At 41.0% G+C, this 16,576-nt stretch overlaps 1 protein-coding gene across 1 annotated transcript in view; it reads left to right on the forward strand.

Annotated features, from left to right (window-relative positions):
- The window catches only part of LOC129533810 (neurofibromin-like), a 122,862-nt gene that overhangs the window by 79,835 nt on the left and 26,451 nt on the right, over positions 1 to 16,576 (forward strand). The window contains 1 exon segment of the mRNA XM_063705966.1: positions 6,930 to 7,057. Coding sequence (XP_063562036.1) covers positions 6,930 to 6,941 — 12 coding nt within the window. The 3' untranslated portion in view covers positions 6,942 to 7,057.

Genomic DNA, 16,576 nt, shown 5'->3' on the forward strand with positions numbered 1-16,576 from the left:
CTCTGCTCACTGCAACCTCTGCCTCCCAGGTTCGAACGATTCTCCTGCCTCAGCCTCCTGAGTGGCTGGGATTACAGGTGTGTGCCACCATCCCTGGCTAATTTTTGTATTTTTAGTAGAGATGGTGTTTCTCCGTGTTGGCCAAGCTGGTCTTGAACTCCTGGCCTCAAGTGATCCATCTGCTTCGGCCTCCCAAAGTGCTGGGATTACAGGTGTGAGCCACCGCGCCGGCTTCTATCTAAATTAAAATGGAGGAGTTGCTCTATTTACCATTGGTACTATAGAAATGATAGTAGTCAGCTTGGGCTACCGTCACAAAATACCAAAGACTGGATGATTAAACGACAGAAATGTTATTTCCCATTGGAAATAACGTTTGGTTCCAGCAAGGTTTTGTTTTTGGTGAGGGCTCTCTTCCTGGCCTGCAGAAGAGAGCCTTTCCTGCTCGTTGCATCCATACATGCTCTTTCCTCTGTGCCTATGTTGCGCTTGAGCCCTTTGGTGTCTCTTCTTCTATGGACACTAATCCTGTAAGGTCAGCGTCCTATCCTTATAAGCTTATTTAACAATAATTGCTTCCTTACTCCAAAACCAGCCACACTGTGTGTTAGGGCTTCAACATATGAATTTGAGGGGAGGATGCATACATTCATTTCATAACAGAAATGTAAATACAATGCAATATACTCAAATTCTCCCCTAGACTTATCTTCATCAGTAGCACTGAGTATATCTTAGGAACAGGCAGACACTTTGAAATCATCAAAGATCATTTTTTTCTTTCTAGTCCTTTGACAGCTAATTATTCAGTGAACCCTGTTCAGTTAATTTTATCTCTTGAATCTGCCTTCTTACCTCCCTTTTTACTTTATGCCTTAGGCCTGTAATCCCAGCACTTTGGAGACACAGGCAGCAGGATCGCTTGAGGCTGTGCCTTCGAGTTCTTTTCTGGAGTTCATCTCTTGTCTGAACAAATGCAGTAACTGCTCAACTGGTCTTTATACCTCCATTCTGACCTTTTCCCAGTCTTGTTTATTGCATTGACACCCATGTGCATGTAAACCTGATTGTTACTTCTTTGTTTAAAGCTAGGGAAGGATTTTTAACATGGCTTAGAATGGCCTTCCATAAACTTGTACCTGATACCTTTATCAGTTAGGTTTAAGTTTGGATATATATTAAACAAAATAATAGTTTAAATAAGATATAAGGGTTTATTTTTCTCACATGTAAATCTGGAGGTAGGATATCCAAGGGTCATATGGCAGTTCCATGGTCATCTAGGCTTTTAAAAATCTTTTTGACCTCGCCATCCTTACTGTATGGCTTATAACTTTGACGTTCACTCAAAAATAGATATGTAAAATGGCTGCTGGAGATGCAGCCATTGTATCTAAGTGCCAGGTGGGAAGAAGAGATAAGGGCAAAAGGATATTTGCCAGCTGTTACCTTTTAAGAAGCCTTCATGGAGGTCCCCCCAGTCATTCCTACTGCATTTCATTGGCCATTTCTAGTTGCAAGGGAAACTGAAAAATATAGTCATTTAGCTAAGGACATTATCATCTTGAATAAAGTCAGGGCTCTGTTTTGTCTGCCCATTATCATTCTAACCTCATTTCTGACAACTCTGCTTCTTATACCCTGTACTCCATTTATATGATACTACTTGCAATTCCTTGGTTATCCATGCCACTTTATTCTTTTATATGTGTTTTCCCTGCATGGAATAGCCCTTTGCGTTTTTTTTTTTTTTTTGCCAGGTGAACCCCGACTCTTTAGGAATTACCACTTCCTAATTATTCCCTATTTTGGAACTCCATTGAACACCTCCAGTTTAATATTTCCTATTTTGTGTTATAGTTATTTTTGTTGTGTCCTATCTTTTCTACTAAATTTTGAAGTATTAGAATATGGAGACTATGTATTACTCATCTTGACTGAGATAAGTAGACATTTAATAAATGCCTGACAGCTGGGCTTGGTGGCTCACGCCTGTAATCCCAGCACTTTGCGAGGCGGAGGGAGGTGGATCACCTGAGGTCAGGAGTTCAAGACCAGCCTGGCCGACATGGCGAAACCCCGCCTCTGTTAAAAATACAAGAATTAGCTGGGCATGGTGGTGCGTGCCTGTACTCCCAGCTACTTGGGAGGCTGGGCAGGAGAATTGCTTGAACCCGGGAGACAGAGGTTGCAGTGAGCCGAGATCGTGCATTCCAGCCTGGGGGACGGAGTGAGACTCCATCTCGAAAAAAAAGAAGCCTGGCACACTAGACATTTCATAAATGCTTGTTGAAAAAAATCAGCTAAAGGTACAAATTAAAAATAGCTAGGAAGGGCCTGACATAGTGGTGCATGCCTGTAGTCCCAGCTACTTGGGCAGCTGAGGTGGGAGGATCACTTGAGCCCGGGAGTTGCTAAAAGGTTGGTGTGAAAGTGATGGGGGTTTGGGTAGGTGGTAGATTGGTGCCTGATTGCCTTGTGCTGCAAGGGTCCAGAGAGTCTAACTACTCCTCATAGACTTTGAACCAATCTCTATTTTTTTTTTCTCAGCCTCACCTTTTACCCCCCTGACTTCTGTGGTAATCGGTACCATCCATTTCTGAGCCTTTTGGGGCTATGGACAGGGTAAATTTGTTTGCTTCTTGTTTGAATTTCTCAGCTGCTAGGTTTTAACTTTCTTGGGTTGGCTTAGGTCAGTGGCCACTCCAGATACTTAATGTGCACCAGAAAAATTTGACTGTCTTTTAGGTTCTCGTGTCTCTCTTGTCCTATTTTTGTCTTTGTGAGTTAAAAAAAAAATTTCAATAGCTTTTGGGGTACAGGTGGTTTTTCGTTAGGTGGATGAAGTGTGCAGTGGTGAAATCTGAGATTTTTAATGCACCCATCACCCGAGTAGGGTACATTATACCCATTATGTAGTTTTTTATCCCTCTGTCCTTGTGAGTTTATATCTTGTTTTATTCTCACTGTAATTTTACTGAGAGAGGGATAGAGGGAGAGAGAGAAGATTTAAGAAAAGTCCTTTTGTCCTTTTCTGAAGCTACTTTTTCTTTCTAATACGAAGATAACTAATACCATTTTCTTATTTAAAAAATTTACCACACCTGGGCCGGGCACGGTGGCCCATGCTTGTAATCCCAGCAATTTGGGAGGCCTAGGCTGGCAGATCACTTGAGGTCAGGAGTTTGAGACCAGTCTGGCCAGTGTGGTGAAACCTCATCTCTACTAAAAATATAAAACTTACCCAGGTGTTATGGTAGGTGCCTGTAATCCCAGCTACTGGGGAGGCTGAGGCAGGAGAATCACTTGAACCTGGGAGGTGGAGGTTGCAGTGAGCCAAGATCATGCCACTGCACTCCAGCCTGGGCTACAGAGCGAGACTCAGTCTCAAAAATTACCACATCTGTAATCCCAGTACTTTGAGAGGCCAAGGCAAGTGGATTGCTTGAGCTCAGGAGTTTGAGACCAGTCTGGGCAACATGGCAAAACCCCATCGCTATTTAAAAATTCAAAAAATTATCCACGTGTGGCAGTGGGAGCCTGTGGTCGCAGCTACTTGGGAGGCTGAGGTGGGAGGATTGCTTGAGCCTGGGAGGCAGAGGTTGCAGTGGCTGAGATCATGCCACTGCATTCCAGCCTGGGTGACAGAGTGAGATCCCGTCTCAAAAAACAAAACAAAACAAAACAAAAAACCCAACAACAACGAAAAAACCACAGAGCAGAACTTAGGCTTGATTCTATTATATTTTCTGTCTTGCTTAAATTTTTATTTTCAAAATTTTCAACATTTCAGTGTATGGTGAACATTTTTATGTATTTATTTTCAGTAAATATGGATCTGTAGGAATATTTCAGTGTCTGTATGATATTCTAAGTGTATACAATAATTTATTCAATCTGTCCTTTGTTGATGGACATTGTTTGCTTCTTATAAATGCTTTAAAAGCTTATTTATATGTACATTTCCCTACAGTTTAAGTAAATAAATTCATTAGTCATCAGATTGCTATATATATATATATATATATATATATATATATATTTTTTTTTTTTTTTTCTTTTGAGACAGAGTCTCACTCTGTCATTGTCCAGGCTGGAATGTAGTGGGGCTATCTCAGCTCACTGCAACCTTTGCCTCCTCAATCCTCCTGCCTCAGCCACCTGAGTAACTGGGATTACAGGCACCCACCACCATGGCTGGCTAATTTTTGTATTTTTAGTAGAGATGGGATTTCACCATGTTGGCCAGGCTGGTCTCGAACTCCTGGCCTCAAGGGATCCACCTTCCTCAGTCTCCCAAAGTCCTGGCATTACAAGTGTGAACTATCGTGCCCGGCCACCAGATTATATTTTTTAAAAACATATTACCAAGTAGTTCTTCAAATAATCTGTAACCAACACTATAGGAGATTACCTATACTGTTATACAGGTAGTCTATTAGATTAATATATAATTAATATGTTAGATTAATTATATTGTAATATATTCTAATACTATGTTACTCTAATATTTAATCATATATTATTCTAATAATATATTATTTGAATGTTTAATTTTCTTGTCTCCTCCACTAGACTGTGAACAACCTAATTTGTTACTAAAGCCATTAATGAAAATTAGGCATCTTGAAGAAATCAGCTAGACCATCTTGGCTAGCACTGCGTGAGCCACTGCGCCCAGCCTTTCCTGACTTATTCTTGCATTCTCTGTCTACATAATAACATAATCCTTGAAGTTTCTCGGTACTGGCTGTGTGCGGTGGCTCAAGCCTGTAATCCCAGTCAAGGTGGGCAGATCACTTGAGGTCAGGAGTTCAAGACCAGCCTGGCCAACATGGTGAAACTAAAAATACAAAAATTAGCCAGGTGTAGGCCGGGCGCGATGGCTCACGCCTGTAATCCCAGCACTTTGGGAGGCTGAGGCGGGTGGATCACGAGGTCAGGAGATCGAGACCATCCTGGCTAACACGGTGAAACCCTGTCTCTACTAAAAATACAAAAAATTAGCCCGGCATGGTGGCAGGCGCCTGTAGTCCCAGCTACTCAGGAGGCTGAGGCAGGAGAATGGCATGAACCTGGGAGGCGGAGCTTCCAGTGAGCAGAAATCGTGCCACTGCACTCCTGCCTGGGCGACAGAGCAAGATGCCGTCTCAAAAAAACAAACAAACAAAAAAAAATTAGCCAGGTGTGGTGGTGTGCACCTGTAGTCCCAGGTACTTGGGAGGATGAGGCAAGCAAATTGCTTGAACCTGGGAGACAGAGGTTGCAGTGACCTGAGATCACGCCACTGCACTCCAGCCTGGGTGACAGAGTGAGACTCTGTCTCAAAAAAAGAAAAAAAAAAAGCTTCCCAGTACTGCTTCTACTCTCAGTCTAGCTTCAAGTTCTGCTGACCCTCTGGATATTTCCCACATTTAGCTCCTTTTCTTGTAGTAGCAGGCTATTGCTTCCAGATTTGTTCTGTTCTCTATGTTATTGGTAGAGTGAGCTATCTGAATTATATCTCACTGTGTTTTGTTTCTCGTCTGCCTGCAGTTATCTGAGTTGTATCTGACTGTATCCGTTCCTTATGACAGGACAGAGTCTCTGTGACTTGGTCTTGCTGCCTCTCTAGGTTTATCGTTTGCTACTCCGTGCCTTGCTTATTTTGCTGTAGTAAGATACTTTTACGATACATTTTTATACTTCATTGTACTTCGAAGCAAACTGTAATTTCTGACCAGCACATCCTTGTTCATTTTGCTTGGTTTAGCCTTTAAAATTTAATGTAATTATCTTCATCTGGAAGAATTGTCTGTTTTCTCTAGCATGGGTCAAAGGTACCATTTCTGTGCCTCTATTGTGATTGTGGTACCGATCATGTAATAGTAAAGGGTGTTTATTTCTTTGTTCTTGTAGATAGAGATTGTTCCATATAGTGAAAAAAAGTTTTCAATGCATAAAATAAAGTAATGGCTCAGTAATTTTTTTGTTTTTGATAATAAGTATCTAAAAATTTTAGTTTGTTAATATCATCTATTTATGAACTATTTTCTTTGTAAATAATGACAAAATCCAAGCTAAACTTGAAGACTGTTCTCCATATGGATAGAGATGTGCTCAAGGAGTACAAATAATATAATTTTTATCACAAAGGAGATTAATGTATTGCTGCTGAAAACATTAATGCCAGAATCCAGTGGCATTTAGCTTACCTGCTAATTTGAAATATTTGTTACTTCTTTGCCCCTGCCTAAAATTTGTATGCCTCTATTAAAGTTTTGTCTTTTGAAAATTGAATGTTAAGAATTTTGGCTTGGCATGCTGGCTCATGCTTTTAATCTCAGCATTTCTGGAGGCCAAGGTGGGAGGACTGCCTGAGCCCAGGAGTTCAAGACCAGCCTGACAACATGGCGAGACCCATCTCTTAAAAAAAAAAATTATACTTATTTTCTAAATTAGATTTGAAAATATTAGAATTATGACTAAATGTCATAGAGTTTTATTTAACCAAAAAAGAAGTGTAATGCTTGCCAATTTTTCTTTTTTTTTTTTCTTTTTATTTATTTATTTTTTTGAGACAGAGTTTCGCTCTGTTGTCCATGCTGGAGTGCAGCGGCATGGTCTTGGCTCAGTGCAACCTCCATCTCCCAGGTTCGAGTGATTATTGTGCCTCAGCCTCCCAAGTAGCTGGGATTATAGGCATGCACCACCATGCCCAGCTAATTTTTGTATTTTTTGTAGAGATGGGGTTTCACCATGATGGCCAGGCTGATCTTGAACTCCTGGCCTTAAGTGATCCACCTGCCTTGGCCTCCCAAAGTACTGGGATTATAGGCGTGAGCCACTGCGCCTAGCCTCAATTTTTCTTAGGAGCCAGGTTGAAAAAAATTATGAGACACCTCTTTTCTCTCCTGATTTCTTACCCATCTTCTGTTTCTGAATTGCAGTTACAGATGTAGAGCTAAAACGACTGAAGGATGCCTTCAAGAGGACCCGTGGACTCTCATATTACATGGGCCAGCACTGCTTCATCCGGGAAGTGCTTGGGGATGGAGTGCCTCCAAGAGTTGCTGAGGTAATCTTTTTGTTCTAAGTTTTCCTTTGAGGTAGTTATCCACCAGCCTAGATTCCTGACGGGCCTTCTGCTCTTAACAGATTTAATCTTACCTGTAGTTATTTTTCTTCCTGAGTGGGTAAACAATGTTTTGTTTTAGATGTCAACGTGGCTGTGTTCTTAGAGGTCAAATGGGAGTACTACAGAGCTGTAATTCTGTTTCTTTCGTACTTTTGAGCTTTAATAGCCACTGATTATGATCATAGGAACATTTCCATGATTGGCTTCTTATTCTTAGAAAGTTAATCTCTGTGACATAAAAATTTTTATGTTGCAAATATGTTTTATAAATTTTATGTTAAAGAAAATTTTCCGTATAGTAAAACATAGTTAATTCTATAAAATGAAATGTTGTAAATGAAATACTAACTTATTGGGACTTAATTAAATTTTTATTTAAGTTCTACTAAAATGTTTAGGTAGAAATAAAATGTGCTAAGTTGATATAAATATTCTGTTTCTAAAAATAATATGTTGAACCAGGCGCCACTGTGCGTCCCTGTAGTCCCAGCTACTCAGGAGGCTGAAATAGGAGGCTTGCTTAAGCCCAAGAACTCGAGTCCAGTCTGGGCAACATAGTGAGACACTGTCTCTAAAAAAAATAAAATAAAAGTTTACTATTTTGTAGTTATGTACACAGATGTGCATTTTGTCATTCTAAATGAGAAATAAGAATAAAATTTATTGGCTGGGTATGTTGGCTTATGCCTGTAATCTCAGCACTTTGGGAGATCAAGGCAGGAGGATCACTTGAGCTCAGGAGTTCCAGGCCAGCCTGGGCATAGTGAGACCTTGTCTCTACTTAAAAACAGCAACTAAAAAAAATTAGCAGACATGATGGTGTGTGCCTGTAAGTCCCAGGTACTCAGGAGGCTGAAGTAGGAGGATTGCTTGAGTCCAGGAGATTGAGGCTAGAGTGAGCTATGATTGCACCACTGCACTCCAGCCTGGGTGACAGTGAGACCCTGTCTCAAAAGAAAAAAAGAATAAATTTTATAAGATAATAAAAACTGTGGCTGGGCACGGTGTCTCACACCTATAATCCCAGCACTTTGGGAGGCCGAGGCGGGTGAATCACAAGGTCAGGAGTTCGAGACCAGCCTGGCCAACATGGTAAAACACCATTTCTACTAAAAATACAAAAAATTAGCTGGGCTTAGTGGCGGGTGCCTGTAATCCCAGCTACTCGGGAGGCTGAGGCAGGAGAATTGCTTGAACCCAGGAGGCGGAGGTTGCAGTGAGTTGAGACTGTGCCACTGCACTCCAGCCCAGGCAACAGAATGACACTCTGCCTCAAAAAAAAAAAAAAAAATAGGAATTTTAGGCTTGGTATATTATATAGAACCATTCTTTGCCATTTTTAATTAACCCTAGTTTCTATTTCTTTTTGTTTTCTTTTTTTCTTTGAGACAGAGGTTTGCTCTTGTTGCCCAGGCTGGAGTGCAATGGCATGATCTTGGCTCACAGCAAGTTTCGCCTCCCAGGTTCAAGTGATTCTCCTGCCTCAGCCTCCTGAGTAGCTGGGATTACAGGCTCCCACCACCATGCCCAGCTAATTTTTTGGTATTTTTAGTAGAGACGAGGTTTCACCATGTTGGCCAGGCTGGTCTTGAACTCCTTACCGCAGGTGACCTATCCGCCTTGGCCTCCCAAAGTGCTGGGATTGCAGGCGTGAGCCACCACGCCTGGCCTTCTCTAGTTCTTTTTTTTTTTTTTTTTTTTCCAAGGAAAAATTAAACAAATGTTTTATTCTAATTAAATATAAAAAGATGATATTTGAAAATAGTGGAATACCATAAAACCTGTACTTGTGGGGCAAATTTTTTTTTTTTATTATACTTTAAGTTTTAGGGTACATGTGCACATTGTGCAGGTTAGTTACATATGTATACATGTGCCATGCTGGTGCGCTGCACCCACTAACTCGTCATCTAGCATTAGGTATATCTCCCAATGCTATCCCTCCCCCCTCCCCCCACCCCACAACAGTCCCCAGAGTGTGATATTCCCCTTCCTGTGTCCATGTGATCTCATTGTTCAGTTCCCACCTATGAGTGAGAATATGCGGTGTTTGGTTTTTTGTTCTTGCGATAGTTTACTGAGAATGATGGTTTCCAATTTCATCCATGTCCCTACAAAGGACATGAACTCATTATTTTTTATGGCTGCATAGTATTCCATGATGTATATGTGCCACATTTTCTTAATCCAGTCTATCATTGTTGGACATTTGGGTTGGTTCCAAGTCTTTGCTATTGTGAATAATGCCGCAATAAACATACGTGTGCATGTGTCTTTATAGCAGCATGATTTATAGTCCTTTGGGTATATACCCAGTAATGGGATGGCTGGGTCAAATGGTATTTCTAGTTCTAGATCCCTGAGGAATCGCCACACTGACTTCCACAATGGTTGAACTAGTTTACAGTCCCACCAACAGTGTAAAAGTGTTCCTATTTCTCCACATCCTCTCCAGCACCTGTTGTTTCCTGACTTTTTAATGATTGCCATTCTAACTGGTGTGAGATGATATCTCATAGTGGTTTTGATTTGCATTTCTCTGACGGCCAGTGATGATGAGCATTTTTTCATGTGTTTTTTGGCTGCATAAATGTCTTCTTTTGAGAAGTGTCTGTTCATATCCTTTGCCCACTTTTTGATGGGGTTGTTTGTTTTTTTCTTGTAAATTTGTTTGAGTTCATTGTAGATTCTGGATATTAGCCCTTTGTCAGATGAGTAGGTTGCGAAAATTTTCTCCCATGTTGTAGGTTGCCTGTTCACTCTGATGGTAGTTTCTTTTGCTGTGCAGAAGCTCTTTAGTTTAACTAGATCCCATTTGTCAATTTTGTCTTTTGTTGCCATTGCTTTTGGTGTTTTGGACATGAAGTCCTTGCCCACGCCTATGTCCTGAATGGTAATGCCTAGGTTTTCTTCTAGGGTTTTTATGGTTTTAGGTCTAACGTTTAAATCTTTAATCCATCTTGAATTGATTTTTGTATAAGGTGTAAGAAAGGGATCCAGTTTCAGCTTTCTACATATGGCTAGCCAGTTTTCCCAGCACCATTTATTAAATAGAGAATCCTTTCCCCATTGCTTGTTTTTCTCAGGTTTGTCAAAGATCAGATAGTTGTAGGTATGCGGCGTTATTTCTGAGGGCTCTGTTCTGTTCCATTGATCTATATCTCTGTTTTGGTACCAGTACCATGCTGTTTTTGTTACTGTAGCCTTGTAGTATAGTTTGAAGTCAGGTAGTGTGATGCCTCCAGCTTTGTTCTTTTGGCTTAGGATTGACTTGGCAATGCGGGCTCTTTTTTGGTTCCATATGAACTTTAAAGTAGTTTTTTCCAATTCTGTGAAGAAAGTCATTGGTAGCTTGATGGGGATGGCATTGAATCTGTAAATGACCTTGGGCAGTATGGCCATTTTCACGATATTGATTCTTCCTACCCATGAGCATGGAATGTTCTTCCATTTGTTTGTATCCTCTTTTATTTCCTTGAGCAGTGGTTTGTAGTTCTCCTTGAAGAGGTCCTTCACATCCCTTGTAAGTTGGATTCCTAGGTATTTTATTCTCTTTGAAGCAATTGTGAATGGGAGTTCACTCATGATTTGGCTCTCTGTTTGTCTGTTGTTGGTGTATAAGAATGCTTGTGATTTTTGTACATTGATTTTGTATCCTGAGACTTTGCTGAAGTTGCTTATCAGCTTAAGGAGATTTTGGGCTGAGACAATGGGGTTTTCTAGATAAACAATCATGTCGTCTGCAAACAGGGACAATTTGACTTCCTCTTTTCCTAATTGAATACCCTTTATTTCCTTCTCCTGCCTGATTGCCCTGGCCAGAACTTCCAACACTATGTTGAATAGGAGCGGTGAGAGAGGGCATCCCTGTCTTGTGCCAGTTTTCAAAGGGAATGCTTCCAGTTTTTGCCCATTCAGTATGATATTGGCTGTGGGTTTGTCATAGATAGCTCTTATTATTTTGAAATACGTCCCATCAATACCTAATTTATTGAGAGTTTTTAGCATGAAGGGTTGTTGAATTTTGTCAAAGGCTTTTTCTGCATCTATTGAGATAATCATGTGGTTTTTGTCTTTGGCTCTGTTTATATGCTGGATTACATTTATTGATCTGCGTATATTGAACCAGCCTTGCATCCCAGGGATGAAGCCCACTTGATCATGGTGGATAAGCTTTTTGATGTGCTGCTGGATTCGGTTTGCCAGTATTTTATTGAGGATTTTTGCATCAATGTTCATCAAGGATATTGGTCTAAAATTCTCTTTTTTGGTTGTGTCTCTGCCCGGCTTTGGTATCAGAATGATGCTGGCCTCATAAAATGAGTTAGGGAGGATTCCCTCTTTTTCTATTGATTGGAATAGTTTCAGAAGCAATGGTACCAGTTCCTCCTTGTACCTCTGGTAGAATTCGGCTGTGAATCCATCTGGTCCTGGACTCTTTTTGGTTGGTAAACTATTGATTATTGCCACAATTTCAGCTCCTGTTATTGGTCTATTCAGAGATTCAACTTCTTCCTGGTTTAGTCTTGGGAGAGTGTATGTGTCGAGGAATGTATCCATTTCTTCTAGATTTTCTAGTTTATTTGCGTAGAGGTGTTTGTAGTATTCTCTGATGGTAGTTTGTATTTCTGTGGGATCGGTGAATCTCTGGGATGCATTCAAAGCAGTGTGTAGAGGGAAATTTATAGCACTAAATGCCCACAAGAGAAAGCAGGAAAGATCCAAAATTGACACCCTAACATCACAATTAAAAGAACTAGAAAAGCAAGAGCAAACACATTCAAAAGCTAGCAGAAGGCAAGAAATAACTAAAATCAGAGCAGAACTGAAGGAAATAGAGACACAAAAAACCCTTCAAAAAATCAATGAATCCAGGAGCTGGTTTTTTGAAAGGATCAACAAAATTGATAGACCGCTAGCAAGACTAATAAAGAAAAAAAGAGTGAAGAATCAAATAGACACAATAAAAAATGATAAAGGGGATATCTCTAGTTCTTTTAATTGTGATGTTAGAGTGTTGATTTTAGATCTTTCCTACTTTCTCTTGTGGGCATTTAGTGCTATAAATTTCCCTCTACACACTGCTTTAAATGTGTCCCAGAGATTCTGGTATGTTGTGTCTTTGTTCTCATTGGTTTCAAAGAACATCTTTATTTCTGCCTTCATTTCGTTATTTACCCAGTAGTCATTCAGGAGCAGGTTGTTCAATTTCCATGTAGTTTTGCAGTTTTGAGTGAGTTTCTTAATCCTGAGTTCTAATTTGATTGCACTGTGGTCTGAGACAGTTTGTTGTGATTTCTATTCTTTTACATTTCTGAGGAGTGCTTTACTTCTAATTATGTGGTCAATTGTAGAATAAATGCGATGTGGTGCTGAGAAGAATGTGTGTTCTGTTGATTTGGGGTGGAGAGTTCTGTAGATTTCTATTAGGTCTGCTTGGTGTAGAGCTAAGTTCAAGTCCCGGATATCCTTGTTAACCTTCTGTCTCGTTGATTTGTCTAATATTGTCAGTGGGGTGTTAAAGTCTCCCATTATTATTGTGTGGGAGTCCAAGTCTCTTTGTAGGTCTCTAAGGACCTGCTTTATGAATCTGGGTGCTCCTGTATTGGGTGCATATATATTTAGGACAGATAGCTCTTCTTGTTGAATTGATCCCTTTACCATTATGTAATGGCCCAACATGGCCGAATAGGAACAGCTCACGTCTGCAACTCCCAGTGTGATCGATGCAGAAGACGGATGATTTCTGCATTTCCAACTGAGGTACCTGGTTCATCTCACTGGGACTGGTTGGACAATGGGTGCAGCCCATGGAGGGTGAGGTGAAGCAGGGCGGGGCGTTGCCTCACCCAGGAAGCGCAAGGGGTTAGGGGATTTCCCTTTCCTACCCATGGGAATCCATGTCAGACTGTAACTAGAAAAACGGGACACTCCTGCCCAAATACTGCACTTTCCCCAAGGTCTTAGCAACCAGCAGAGAAGGAGATTCTCTCCCGTGCCTGACTCAGTGGGTCCCATGCCCACGGAGCCTTGCTCACTGTTAGCACAGCAGTCTGAGATCAAACTGTGAGGTGGCAGCCTGGCTGAGGGAGGGGCGTCCTCCATTGCTGAGGCTTGAGTAGGTAAACAAAGCTGCCTGGAAGCTTGAACTGGGCGGAGCCCACTGCAGCTCAGCAAGACCTACTGCCTCTAGACTCCACTCCTGTGGGCAGGGCATAGATGAACAAAACGCAGCAGACAACTTCTGCAGACTTAAACGTCCCTGTCTGACAGCTCTGAAGAGAGCAGTGGCTCTCCTGGCATGGCATTTGAGCTCTGAGAACGGACAGACTGTCTCCTCAAGTGGGTTCTCCTGACCCCTGTGTAGCCTAACTGGGAGACACCTCTGAGTAGGGGCCTACAGACACCTCATATAGGCAGGTGCCCCTTTGGGAAGAAGCTTCCAGAGGAAGGATCGGGCAGCAATATTTGCTGTTCTGCAATATTTGCTGTTCTGCAGCCTCTACTGGTGATACCCAGGCAAACAAGGTCTTGAGTGGACCTCCAGCAAATTCCAACAGACCTGCAGCTGAGAGACCTGAGTGTTAGAAGGAAAATGAACAAACAGAAAGGAATAGCATCATCATCAACAAAAAGGACATCTACACCAAAATCCCATCTGGGTGTCACCAACATCAAAGACCAAAGGTAGATAAAAACCACAAAGATGGGCAGAAACCAAAGCAGAAAAGCTGAAAATTCTAAAAATCAGAGTACCTCATCTCCTCCAAAGGATCACAGCTCCTCGGCAGCAACAGAACAAAGCAGGATGGAGAATCACTTGACGAGTTGACAGAAGTAGGCTTCAGAAGGTTGGTAATAACAAACTTCTCCGAGCTAAAGGAGGATGTTTGAACCCATCGCAAGGAAACTAAAAAACCTTGAAAAAAGGTTAGATGAATGGCTAACTAGAATAAACAGTGTAGAGAAGACCCTAAATGACCTGATGGAGCAGAAAACCATGGCGTGAGAACTTTGTGACGCATGCACAAGTTTCAATAGCGGATTCGATCAAGTGGAAGAAAGGGTATCAGTGATGGAAGTGATCAAATCAATGAAATAAAGCGAGAAGACAAGGTTAGAGAAAAAAGAGTAAAAAGAAATGAACAAAGCCGCCAAGAAATATGGGACTATGTGAAAAGACCAAATCTACGTTTGATTGGTGTTCTCTTGGCAAAAGCCCTACAAGCCAGAACAGAGTGGGGGCCAATATTCAACATTCCTAAAGAATTTTCAACCCGGAATTTCATATCCGGCCAAACTAAGCTTCGTAAGTGAAGGAGTAATAAAATCCTTTACAGACAAGCAAATGCTGAGAGATTTTGTCACCACCAGGCCTGCCTTACAAGAGCTCCTGAAGGAAGCATTCAACATGGAAAGAAACAACTGCTACCAGCCACTGCGAAAAGTGATGGGGTGAATGGAACCAAGCTGGAAAACACTCTTCGGGATATTATCCAGGAGAACTTCCCCAGCCTAGCAAGGCAGGCCAACATTCAAATTCAGGAGCAGAGAACACCACAAAGATACTCCTCAAGAAGAGCAACCCCAAGACACATAATTGTCAGATTCACTAAGGTTGAAATGAAGGAAAAAATGTTAAGGGCAGCCAGAGAGAAAGGTCGAGTTACCCACAAAGGGAAGCCCATCAGACTAACAGTGGGTCTCTAGGCAAAAGCCCTACAAGCCAGAAGAGAGTGGGGGCCAATATTCAACATTGTTAAAAGAATTTTCAACCCAGAATTTCATATCTAGCCAAACTGAGCTTCATAAGTGAAGGAGAAACAAAATCCTTTACAGACAAGCAAATGGTGAGAGATTTTGTCACCACCAAGCCTGCCTTACACAAGAGCTCGTGACAGAAGAGCTAAACATGGAAAGAAACAACCGGTACCAGCCACTGCAAAAACATACCAAATTGTCAAGATCATCGATGCTATGAAGAAACTGCATCAATTAATGGGCAAAATAACCAGCTAACATCATAATGACAGGATCAAATTCACATGTAACAATATTAACCTTAAATGTAAATGGGCTAAATGCCCCAATTAAAAGGCACAGATTGGCAAATTGGATAGAGTCAAGACCCATCAGTGTGCTGTATTCAGGAGACCCATCTCACGTGCAGAATCGTACATAGGCTCAAAATAAAGGGATGGAGAAAGATCTACCAAGCAAATGGAAAGCCAAAAAAAGCAGGGGTTGCAATCCTAGTCTCTGATAAAACAGACTTTAAACCAACAAAGATCAAAAGAGGCAAAGAATTTTTGTATTTTTTGTAGAATCGTGGTTTTGCCATCTTGCCCAGGCTGGTTTTGAACTCCTGAGCTCAAATGATCCTCCCACCTTGGCCTCCCAAAGTGTTGGGATTACAGGTGTGAGCCACTGAGCTTGGCAGGGCTGGTAATTTTGAAGCTTGAATTTAGTTTTAGTGGGTGGATAGACTCATGGAATGGATGATCTATATTCCACAACTGCAGGGAGGTCAAGTTAAATAATGGGATTTATAAACAAGGTAATTATTTGCAAAGCTAGGGAAGGGTCAGTGCATATGACCCTTGTGAGTTCTTTTTTAAAATCCTATGGAGAAAAAAAAAATCCTATGGAGAGCTTGGACCTTTAAGTCTGAGTAAACAGAGCATCATTATTCTTGGTGAGATTCTGAAATTAATGTTTTGAGATATCATAGTATTTTAACATCAATATATCTATAAAGAAAGCTACAGGACTACACAAGCTGCCAGTTGTAGATGGAAAGAACTTTATTTCCTAGCTAATAATGTTTTGTTTTAATAGTAAAAGTAATAACATATATTTTTTAAGACCAAGGAAAGGTATTTTTGGGATTTTATTATAAAAGGATCATGCACTTAAAAAGGATAACCACTTTAGAATATATCATATAAGGAAGCAATGTAAATTTCTAAATTATTTTCCTGAAAACAGTAGCTTTATATTTTTAGAGCAAAAGAGAGATTTTTCTAGGATTAATGGAGCTCCGATTTTTACTTCTGAAGACTTACTGTTATAAATTCCAATGCAGAGAATATTTTAGGTGAGGAATAAGAACTCATGGCAGTTTATACTTTTTTTTTTTTTGAGATGGAGTTTTGCTCTTGTTGCCGTGGGTGGAGTGCAACAGCGTGATCTCAGCTCACTGCAAACTCCGCCTCCCAGTTTCAAGCAATTCTCCTGCCTCAGCCTCCCAAGTAGCTGGGATTACAGGCATGTGCCACCATACCTGGCTAATTTTGTATTTTTAGTAGAGAGGGGGTTTTCTCCATGTTGGTCAGGCTGGTCTCGAACTCCCGACCTCAGATAATCTGTGGGCCTCAGCCTCCCAAAATGCTGGGATTACAGATGTGAGCCACCATGCCTGGCCTGTAACAGATTTTTAGTATAATTTTCTGAGACAAA

Source organism: Gorilla gorilla, chromosome 4 (genome assembly GCF_029281585.2).
Source record: "Gorilla gorilla gorilla isolate KB3781 chromosome 4, NHGRI_mGorGor1-v2.1_pri, whole genome shotgun sequence".
Classification (NCBI taxonomy): domain Eukaryota; kingdom Metazoa; phylum Chordata; class Mammalia; order Primates; family Hominidae; genus Gorilla; species Gorilla gorilla.